The sequence below is a fragment of the Argentina anserina genome, chromosome 5 (assembly GCF_933775445.1).
Source record: "Argentina anserina chromosome 5, drPotAnse1.1, whole genome shotgun sequence".
Taxonomy (NCBI): domain Eukaryota; kingdom Viridiplantae; phylum Streptophyta; class Magnoliopsida; order Rosales; family Rosaceae; genus Argentina; species Argentina anserina.
Window position 1 is genome coordinate 6142421 of NC_065876.1, and position 11827 is coordinate 6154247.

The window sequence follows — 11827 nt, forward strand, 5'->3', positions numbered from 1 at the left end:
CCTAACCAAGGTCCCCCCTCCCACTCAACCAATAATGCCAAGCTAGCTTACTGCAGTTCTGGCTCAATTACCCCTTCTAGTAATAAACCACTGAACCCCCAGAGCTAGCACATAGTCTCATATACTCTCTCTCTCTCTCTCTCTCTCACCAGTTTGTCTGAACCCAAAGGCCATCTTGCCCTCTCTTATTTTTATATGCAATTCAATCTTCATCATTGTCTTCCTCGTCTAGCCAACTCAACCCCCGGTGAGCCAGAACCAAACCCACTTGACCATCCATAGTTGACCCAATTCTTATCTGCTCTGTCACACATATGCAGAAAACCGCGATCAATTTAGCCACGACTTCGATGTGTTAGCCTAATCAAATTACGTGCCTCTATGAACCTCCCAAACCCTAAACTAAACACCAAAAACAAAAACTTTTCATTACTTCAAGACACAGATTAAGATGTCTACCATATTCATCACCCTAAACAAAAAATCTGGGGAACCACTTAACCAATGAAGGTCTGAGAAGCCCTTCGTCCCTATCCCACGCCGACCTTGTCAGTGAGTCACTAGCTCTATATAAAATAATAATAATTAAGAGGGCAATATGGTAAATGATCATGACACATGAAATACCGTGGGATTGGGTTTTATATGAAGCCATGGGATCCCCCGCAAAACCAATAGCGCGGAAAAAACCGACCAAATACAGAGGCGGTGTTCCGTTAGTTTTTCTGGTTTTTACTTCTTCTTCTTCTTCTTCTTCTTTTTGGAAGTCCCTCTTCTCCAAGAAACAGGTTTCCTTCGTATAAAACACACACACACATATATAGAACACACCACAATATACAAATTCAATCTTTACTTTTCCCCCAGTTTATATATATCATCACCCAATACTCATGTCAATCCGTACAAGTTTCTTCTTGCATGATACCACCCCCTTCTCCCGTAAATCCTTGTAACTCGCTCTAGGCTTCTCTCTACACCCACTTTCTTCTACAACCGTCTAGAAATGTATAGCCTCACATAGCCGGTTTCGCCCTTCTCTAATATTTGCCGACTCTTCTTCCAATCCCTTACGTACTCTCATCTTTCATATCTCTTTGTTCACTTTCACTCTTCGTTTTACATTAGTTCCTATCATTCTGTTTCGTAGCTTCCACGAAATCGATCATACTTAGTTCTTTTCTTCTTTTTTAATTCCCCAAGTTTCTCTTCGATTTGGGTTTGTAAATCCCAATACATTTAGCGTTTTACAATGGAATACAGCGGTTTTCGACGTTCTTTATGCTCTGTTTTCGCCGATGGCTTCACGGCGTCGCCTCCGCCGACCAACGATTGCGAGCTTTCCGATCACTCTTCTGATTCCGGCACCACGTATACCTCATCCTCGGATCAAGAGTCGTCCGTCTCTGACTGCGAAAGCAGCGTCAGCAGCGGTGATGGACGCCGGCAGGGATTGGAGGCGGCGTTGGTGAAACTTGGAGAAGGGGACAGAGTGTACGACCTCATCAAGAAAAGGTTTCTTGCGAGTTTGGGGTTGCTTGGAGCGCACGTCTCTGTTTCGGCGATTAATAGAAACTCTCATTCGGGCTTTACGGGTCAAGCCCGGCTCAACGCGTTTCGGGTGTACTTGAAAGCTGTGGAGGACAAGTGTGGCGGCAACGCCAATGTCAAGTACGGCTGGTATGCGCCGAGTTCGAAAGACGAGGTTTCGAAGATCATTGGGCATGGATTTGGTCACTGTCAGAAGATTGGTGGTGATTTTGGTAGAGGTGTCTATCTTGCTCCTGATGATTCTCCTTTGGAATGGTGAGTGTGTCACATTTCTTGGGTTTGAACAGTTTGAATGTGTGCGTGCAATTTTGACTTGTTCTGTTTTCTTGGTGTTAAAGTTGAACTCGTGTTGCTTTTAGTTTTTTAGTCTTATTGTGAATTGCTGGAAATCTATACATTTCATATCTGACGGTTAATATTGTTTTATGAGTAAAATTATTGTTTTATGAGTAAAATTAGAAAAATAATATCAGTTGTGAATCATGAGATGTAAGATAAATAACATATAATGATGTATAATACATTAACTTTGAATTGCTCGGAGAATTATACAACGTTGCGCTGACATAGTTTTGCTTGTTGTTTCTAGTTTGAATAGCTTGAGTGCTGATGAAGATGGTCTGCGGCATCTTTTGCTCTGCCGGGTGATTTTGGGGAAGCCGGAGGTTGTGCTGCCGGGTAATTCAGAACAGTATCATCCCAGTTCACAGGAGTTTGATTCGGGTGTGGATAGGCTTTTAGCTCCCAAGAAGTATATAGTTTGGAGTACTCACATGAACACTCATATCTTGCCGGAGTATGTTATCAGCTTTAGAGCTCCTGCTTGCTTGAAAGGTACACAAATCATTCACATTTGTGGATTTGTTAATTTGGCGTGTTTGAGTTCATAACCTGTACGTGTTCTAATTGTTTGTTTGTTTTCATGGGTTTTAGAGTTCTTGAAGACTCAGCTTCCAATTCGAAAACCAACGTCTCCCTGGATGCCAATTCCTACTCTAATTGGTGTACTTTCGAAGTTCTTGCCTCAGCCTAGCATTGCCTTGATCATCAAGTATCATAAGGCTCATAGGGTAGATACTTGATCCCCAATTCACATTTCATTTGTATCTACTCTTTTTATTATATTACAATGGATCATCGTGCTCATTTTGCTTATCTTTTTGTTGTTGTTGTTGTAGGATAATAAGATCTCAAGGAGTGAACTAATACAGAGGATTAGACGAATAGCAGGAGACGAGTTGCTGGCTACAATCATCAAATCTTTCAGAACAAAGGTATATAATTGACGGCTTGTTAATACTATAAAATGTTTCGTCTGCTGTTTTAGCATCACTTGCTACTTTGTGAATTGGAGCTAACCAGATATAAGATACTTATTAGTTTGATGTGATTTGCCTCACCTCAAACGTTTTCTCCAAGATTGGAGCCTGGCCAATTATTCTCATGTACTTGCCTTGCCTCATAAGGCTTGAGAGGGAAAAGTAGACTTCATCAATAATATGCTGCCAGTATTAATTATCCAAAAAATAAGTATGGTTTCTTAGCCAGTACGTGGAAGCTGCCTTCTTGATGGTGTTGAGTTTTTTATTATTCTCGATGCCCCTTTTTACTTGGGTTTTTTTGCATATTCCCAATTGAAGAAGTAGTGCTTAATTATTAAGCTTCCATTAGTCGACAAGCATCTTGCATTCTGCCCTTCAGTTCTTTATGCAAATTTGTACGGAATCATATCTCATTGCAGATCTTTCAATGCAGCAACTCAAATTGCAAGAGGTTTCTCAAGACAGAAGCAGGAACGCGATTGAGTACCAAAGTAGTGGAGGCGGTGTAGATGGACCTATGCTTTTTGGAGTAAACTTAAAACAGAGTGCTAATTTGTAAGTCGAGGGTAATACGTACGGTGGTGGATCGAGTTTGACATATATTCTAATTAACCACAAGGGAGGGGTTCCAACACTTCAAAGTTGTAGTGTTTTATCAGTTTATCTGGTGTAGTTTCTTTTAATCACACAGTTGTTGTACTGGTTGAAACATTGAAATGGTGTCTCCACCATAAATAGTTGATCAGGATGTGTTGTTTTCATTAATCATATTCCATCTTCCGTTGTTTCTTTCAAATATTCTCTATATATAGATCATATATAGCTTTGAACTCATTTCAAATGTTTTGACACCATAGAAAGAGCATCTGCTGCCTTGTTGAATTTGAATTGTTTTCCAGAATGGTGATTCTAAGGTCCAAGCACGGATGATTACTACTATTTTGGATTCAACTTATTCAACAAATACCGAGATAGAAATACCGAGCTTAAGCTTGTACTCTTATAACTCTACAGATCCTGGAAATACAAAGAGAAATACAACTAAACAGAAATCGGACGGGACTTGACACTTGTGTCCTGTTGCTAGTGCATCGTTCCTGATAACATGAAAACTGGACGTGACCTCCATTAAGGTCTCATATTTTTCAGCTCCTGTTCTAATATCAACTTCTGGACCGAGACATAGAAGTCGAACCACCGTTGTTGTAAGCTTTTCGGCCTTTTTGATAGGGTCAGTCACTCTTTAATGGAGGTGAAAAAACTATGTGATGTTCACATGAGTAAATCAAGAACAACTATTGATTTGGTGACCCATTAATTGATGAAGCTGATTTTGTTGAAACTTGAAGCATCATTTGTTGAAGGTAAAAACAAAACTACAACCTCAGGATGGTAGGTGGCTGATTTATTTGACAAAAAAAAATGCATTGATGGGCATGCCAATATTGAGCATGAAAAGAAGATTTTCCTTCCATGCATATTACATGCAAATGCATGAATTGCACAAAGATGTTTGACTATATAAAGACATGAGAAATAGTGCAATAAATATAGGGAGAACAATAAGGGAGATATCATCTTGTGTGATCAAAGAGTGAGAGATAGAGAGAACTCCAAGTATAAAGTTTTGTGTATGTAGCAAAATAAAGTGTGTGAGAATGTATTCCTTCAACTGTGAGTCTTGAAATAGTGTCTCTCAATGTAATATTTTTTCGTATAGTGGAGGTTTTTTAGTGTTGATACCCATGGACGTATGCACTTTACCGAAACACGTTAAATTCCGATGTTCACTATCATTTTTATTTTCCGCTTATGATTATAAGTTATTTTAATTTTTATTTTACAGTTTATTCTTTCGCATTACCCAACACTTATGCCATTCCACCACTAAGATAGCTCCTAACAAGAAAAGCAGTCCCATCGCTTCGTGTTTTTAAGTATGACTATATTGTTCGTTCTTGTCCAATCTGTTGGGCCAGCAATCCTGAAGATGAACTGTTACCTGTTCGCGAGATTTAACTGCTTGATCTCTGGATGTCCAACTAATTTACTTGTCATTTCAATGTCAGAATCCATAACCGAGAGCTACCACCAAAGCGGAAGCTAATGATTCCCTCATCTTGGACCTTACAAACTAATGATTCATTTTGATCCTTGAGAGGGTTTTATCTGCAAAATTCGGTTCATCTGACTTTCAGAGGGTTCTGAGGGCCGGGAATCATGTCCTACTTTTAGCAGGAAAACATGAACTTTGTGTCCTTGTTATCGCATATATATGAAGTTATGAACTTTGTTTTGGGTTATCCGTAAGTTCGTATCTGGATTTTTAGAGTGAGCAAATAGAGCTAGAATGATGTTCATAACAATTCTTGGGCTTTTGGCATTTGTCGAACTCGGATGGAATCGTGTCGCTGAGAACATTTTGGGCCCGAGTAACATGATGATTTAGTTCAAAATAGGAGCCTCTCGAAGTAATTGATTGGTAACAAATGATTGGCGATCATTCTTTGGACACACTTTGTGAGAAATGTATCTTCATCTTAGTCATTGAGATCTTCCCTCCTCCAACTATCCTTTATTATTTCTTCTACGATTATTTAGCTAAATTAAAGATAAGCGACAAGTGAATGGACAACTTACCGTGAGAACTTCAATTTTAATTTAAACTACTCATTTCTTTGGTGCGGTAAGACCGTAGGACCAGTAAATCTTCTTGATTGGTTTGATTTCCCCGGGGTTGAGGAGATTAGAAAATAACTGGTTTACAAAGTGATTAATAATTCAGTAATAACAATTAAGAGAGAGCGAATGAGAGATAATGATGTTGACTTTGACTACGTTTTGCCAAGAGCCAAATTAAAAAGATGAAGTAAGAAGGTTCAAATATTTCATGAATATCACACTGAATGTAACCAACTCCAAAAATATTTACCAGTTTTGCCCATTTTCTTGCAAATTTTTAGTATATATTGATACATGTTATACATTTTATATACAACGGTCGATATTAATTTGTGAGTGAGGTTAGAAAAATAATATATGTTGTCAACCGTCGAATATAAAATGTATAACATCTATGAAATGTATAGTAGATTAACCTCATTTTCTTTATCATTTGTCCCATATTTCAAAGTTGTCGGTACAAATTGTATATAAATAGTAGAAAACGACAACTCGTTTTGGTAACAAGGGTCCCTGCTTAGCCATTACCTGTGTCCATCGATCTCTAGGATAATTATAAGTTCTAGAATGAAAGCAATACAAAGGTCATTTCATTGACTTATTAGAACTCCACAAAGAGATTGACGTCGAATAGGATATGATGGAACATCAGTACCAACCGTTGAATGTCTTGAAAAAGAATTTGGAAACCATGTAAGTTTTTTTTCTCTTCACTTTAATATTTCATTGCATGAAGAAAACGAAGTTAATACATGGTGAGTTTCGGAAGTAAAAGTTCTCCGAAAACAACCAGGTTGATTGATGGATTACTGTAAGTATGATAAATTATGAGCCACAACATTTTCTAGGTTTAATGTTCATTTTTTAGTATATATAGAGTATGAACTATGAAGAGAAAACTAGATGGCACGTATAGTAATGATTCGATCAGTTGCATTTATACATAAATAGCTTGCTCAAGAATTTATAATTATGACTAGGTGCAACCAGAATTATACATCTCTAGCTAGGACAACCCAACCCAACCATACAGCTAATTATTATTGGGGTATGGCTAATTCATTAAAACGCAAATATAGAAAGATAGGCGAAGCTTTACTTACTCTATCACGCTAGCTTAATTGGTTAGCTGTTCATAGAATCATATAATTGCTATTGGAGAATCGTACGTTACTTGCTCCCAAAGGTTTGCTAGGTGTTGTAAATCTGTGCATGCATCTGCAATTCTGCACTGCGTACTATTATGCTTGAGGTCGTTATTTATTACCTGACTATATAACCCCAACAGTGAATCAGATACAGTAATACAGAGAATATCATCGTGCAATATCTGGACAGCATTTACATTTGAATTACATGCGAGAAATTGCATAGAGATATGTACTAATTAGTTGAAGGGCGGTCGATTCAGCCATTCAGGCAAAGTAGGCAGCAAGAAAATGCATGCATTAAGCATGAATATAACTCATACAACTTAAATGTGCGATTCATGCCATTTGTAATGACGTGTTGGCATAAAGAATATTGGCCTTAAGCAAGAAATTATATTTGAGAAGATCTATAATTTCAGAGTAACTAATGAGATCCAGGCTCCAGCCATGTTATGCCAGATTATTACATTAATGGTAGGAAATTAAAACATCAAAGGCAAAGGTGGTCCGGCTGGAGTTCAAGGGAATTAACATTCATTCTATCTAGCCTAGCCCTATTAAATCATCATCAAACATATCTTGCTTGTAATATAATAACATGTTAGGTAAAATTTAGGGCCGGATATTGTTCCTTATTTTATAGCTTGTCTTATATTACGTTTCGCCATCTGCAGAATTTCCAGAAATCACTTTCTTTCGTGGTCTAGAAGAAGTAGTAATAGTACCACAAGCAAGTATCAAGTATCAACCCTAATTGGGGTCATAGAAGTCAAGCCGACCGCTAAATATTGCTTAATCAAAATTAGCTCTATGATTAAGGACCACAGTCGTCGCCCTCATATATTCTCTTTGTATGTTCACATACGTACAGATACTAAATTAATACAATTAACCAGGATCTATAAATAATTATAAAATTATTGGCTATAGCTGCACATAATATTGTGAGAGATTGTCAAATAAAATACAAAGTTAAGTATACGAATCGTACATTCATACGTACGTAGAAAACTTTCGGCTTCAACAAAAAAAACCGGCCAGCAAATTGAACGTTGTTTTCTCAGCTGTGCCAAATTAGCAACAACCTCTTTCGCGGCAGCTAGCTAGTTATAACTCAGATGAGTGGGAGGTCCGTCCGGTTAACACATGTCAATTAGTCCCATTATTTTTCTTCTGATCTTTAGAAAGAACATAAAAAGGGTTTCCTTAATTTCACACATGCCATGGTGATCAAACGTATCCCAGCTAACCACCGCCCTTTGCTGCTCAAAGGTTTACACATTGGCCGTATCTAGTAATTATGCAATTGGAAACATTTCATGATCGAAAAAAATATTGAAAATGTTTTCAGTTTCCATATATTGATGTAAAAATTCTTGAATCCCTCGCTTACTGATTAGGATCTCAAAGGAGAAGCACATAAGTTGTGCACTTGAATTTAGATCTTTTGCGACTAGCGAAGGTTGTACATATATACGTCATAAGACCACATAGGCGGCTGGATATAATGAATATAATTACTTCTTTGAAATAATATGTTCCCGTAACGGAAAATTGCATAAAACGGGAGGTTGATTTGGCGCGCGCATCACTCACCGTAGAAAGCGCGTACTATACAAAATTTGAAAGCCAATTATCTTATTCTTTTGGCCAAGATTTTAATTCATTAAATTGGAGGGCAAATTCCACAACCACTCGCACTATTCTTTCTCATATTGGAGAGCAATTTAATATTTTCATTATAAATAGCATCCCCTAAATCCATAGTGAGGGGAGCCAAAAAGCCCCACGTACACTTCGTGTCATTTCCTCGCCATCTCTCTCTCTCTCTCTCTCTCTCTCTCTCTCTCTCTCTCTCTCTCTCTCTCTCAATTTTACATCTTCTTCTTCTTCCAGCATAATGCAGACGAGTATGTTAATCTCGCACTCTCCTAGTTTCAACGCCTACTCCTCCTCCAACCGCCTCGCTCAGATCGCCGCAAGAGTCGTCAGCGAGTTTCGTCAGGAACTCGACGAGGCTGGTCTGGAGGACCTTGACGATGTCTACGACGACAACAACAACAACCACGGCCAATTCTCACCGCCGCGGATAGAGCAAGAAGCTCGTCACGATGACGCCATGGAGGCGGATAAGGGAGATCATAATGATGAGGAGGAGGAGGAGGAAGAGTTTGAGTTTGCTTTTGTATGCAGAGAGGCGCCGACGTCGCCGATAGCGGCGGAGGAGGTCTTCTACAACGGCCAGATCAGGTCGGTATACCCGGTCTTCGACCAGAGCTTGCTTCTACAGGTTGATGACGTGGAAGCAGTGGATAAAGACTCGGAGAAATCTCCGGCGGCGGTTACGAAGCCGCGTCGTCTGCCGCTAGGAAGGCTGATGATCGAGGAGGAGCGCGAGAACGCCGCGTCGTGCTCGTCTTCCGAGGCCGACGACCTCGAGAACCTTCCACCCGGCACTTACTGCGTGTGGGCCCCTCCCAAGTCGGGGTCGTCCGGGAAAGGCGGAGGAGGAAGCGGCGGGGGCGGGGGTTGCGATAAGAGCGGCTCGACCGGGTCGTCGAAGAGGTGGAAGTTCAGGGACCTTCTTTCTCGGAGCAGTAGCGACGGCGCAAAGGATACTTACGTCTTTTTTGCCCCCACAGCGAAGATTGCGGAGAAGGAGAGCGGTAACGTCATCGTCGCCCGGAAAGTGAGGAGCGGTAAAGGAGTGGCGGATGGGGATAAACGACGGTCGTATTTACCCAACAAGCAGGACCTGCTAGGGTTTTTCTCTAATGTCAATGGGCTTAGCAGGAATTTGCATCCATTCTGAACAAGAACAATGCATGTATGACTAATTTTTATTTTTATTTTATTTTTGGGGCTTTCTGAAATTTCAATTATGATTTCATTAGGGGATTTTGAGCACAGTTTTTCAATTAGTGAGTAGTTTCGGGTGTAATCAGCTCATAAGAATTGGTTTCTTCATTTTGTGTAAATTTTAAGTGGAGATATGTCATATTATTTCTATTTCTACTTCTTTTTTTGTTCTCTTTATGATCTATCATATCACGCGTTGAAGCGTTTTTGTTGCCTTTCAAGGATTAAAGCTATTACCTCTCTTATTTGTGTATGTTAAAACTTTATTGGGTGATGAGGATGATGCATATGACTAATTGAAGCTGTAAAGAAACACATGAAAGGAGAAGGTGGGAAAACTAGAGCCGTATACATACACTCGTCTCTTTCTCCTTCTAGTTTTGATGGGATGTGATCAATTCACTTTATAAGATTACACGAAAGAAAATTGATTATAGTCCTCTCCTGAGAAACAATTAGAATGAGGATGATAATGTTTATTAGTAGGTCAATGATCTTATGAAGCCTATTGACTATTGTAGTAATTGATCAATAGGAATTGGTAGCATGGAGTGTGAACCCAACATGCATATTTGAATAAACTAGGTGGAATGCTAGCTTTAGAGGCATGTTACTTCATTTAGTTTTTAAAATAGATCATGAAAGAAGAATTTAATTGCAAATCGCCAAATTGATTAGCTTGTACCTAGTGAAGGGTGTCTGCAAGAAAAGAGAATGAAAGAAGGGTTGTTGCATTTGAAATATTCAAAAATTTATAAGAATGATTATATGGATGGAATGCAAATCTAAGTTACAAAGTCAATATCAAAGTTTAAAAGGATAAAGAGACTATCCACTAAGAAACTATACAATGCCTCACAACTTGAATTTTCATTCCCAAACTAGATATGATATTAGTTTTGACTATGATCATCTTATTGTAAACCAACTAGGGGAAGATAATGAAAGCTGATAATGAAGTGTCTCTTATGAGTTTGATTTATATAGTGACACAGTTGTCAAATCTTTATCATGAACAAAGTTCATTTCATAGCATTACCTGCAAACTTGATACAAATTTTTACACCGTCTCGTGTTTTTCTTACTCATTTTATATTCAGTTCATATGAAGAATCCGAGAAAAGTAAAATTTCGCGTAAGATCAATGTCTCATCTTATGATAATCTTTGTACAATAGACATACAAACTCCGTTCTATGATACTTCTTCAAAGGATATGTCATCGATCTTCTTCATTATATTCTCATAATGAAAGGAAACCTTTAATAATACAGAGGTAGCTCTTTGTTTAAAGTTCTGAACAGGGTCCCCTATGATTAAAAAGCCGATAACACAGAAGGAAAGAACGCAAAAGAGGAATTGGATGACTCTGAATTCCACATATTAGGCAAAAAAGCAATCAAAGTAAAAGTATTAGTCCTGGTCTTGAATCTTCATCACCTGCAAATTCGTTGCCTTGTCAATCTCTTTTCTTTCCCAGAGACAATCCCACTGCAAAAGCTACCCGAGCTCCAGTTCTCTTAAGACATCGGAAATTGTATATAGCAGATTCCTTCATTTCTTTCTTGAAGAGAGACAATGAGAGGTTATGTCAAATGATTAAGTAGTAGCAGTACTGATAGTGTTCTAATATATCTCCAGATTTCGGTAATCGAATTAGAAAAAGGTCGTGAAAAGGATTAGTGATTTAAGTAGGATTTGACATCTTCTGAACATAAAGAAACAAAAGAAGATAATTGGTTAATGATTGGATTTAGGTAGGCTTAATCAGTTAGCTTGTCCCTTACATTCTCTCATAAAGAAATGAACTGAGCAAAGGACTTAGATCAGAAGCATAACATTGTGTTGAGGTATCTGGTTCTGTTTCTTGGTGCGTGTCTAATACTACTGTTAATCATATCACATCCTCCTTGTATCTTTTTGCTTCTTTTGGAGCTTACATAACAAAGGCTGTAAAAAACACTCCTATCAGGATAACTCAATTTGATATATTTCTTGGGTTCTCAACCAAATCCACATTGAAACTCTGAATAGAAGAATCTTATTTTCTAGCTAGCCTTGCTATTTCAAGCTCCCAGTTCTACTACATCTCCAAATGACCAAATTCACTCAAGTTAAGGTTTAAGTTTTCTCAATACTAACAAACTTAAGATTTAGGATTGTTCATTAATTGTTGGATTGTGAGTGCTTCGGGTCGTCTAGTTTGTTAAATGATACAAGATGTCGTCCTCTATGTATTGCCGTGAACATTGTTAGCATCCAT

General features: G+C 38.4%; 2 protein-coding genes across 3 annotated transcripts; both read left to right on the forward strand.

Moving 5' to 3' along the window:
• The first annotated feature begins 687 nt into the window (after positions 1-687).
• On the forward strand, positions 688-3657 carry LOC126794298 (probable inactive poly [ADP-ribose] polymerase SRO5). Of its 2 annotated transcripts, none has more exons than XM_050520973.1 (5): positions 688-1806; positions 2141-2385; positions 2485-2621; positions 2730-2825; positions 3293-3657. In XM_050520973.1, exons 1-5 carry the CDS (start codon positions 1253-1255, stop codon positions 3380-3382), a joined length of 1122 nt encoding a protein of 373 aa, XP_050376930.1. In that variant the 5' UTR covers positions 688-1252; the 3' UTR covers positions 3383-3657. The 2 variants fall into 2 exon arrangements, with proteins under 2 accessions (XP_050376930.1, XP_050376929.1); XM_050520972.1 differs by having other exon boundaries at positions 3307-3657.
• A 4835-nt stretch (positions 3658-8492) lies between these two features.
• Positions 8493-9703, forward strand: LOC126794872 (uncharacterized). Its single transcript, XM_050521665.1, has one exon. It carries the CDS (start codon positions 8607-8609, stop codon positions 9516-9518), a length of 912 nt encoding a protein of 303 aa, XP_050377622.1. The 5' UTR covers positions 8493-8606; the 3' UTR covers positions 9519-9703.
• Positions 9704-11827: the final 2124 nt, after the last annotated feature.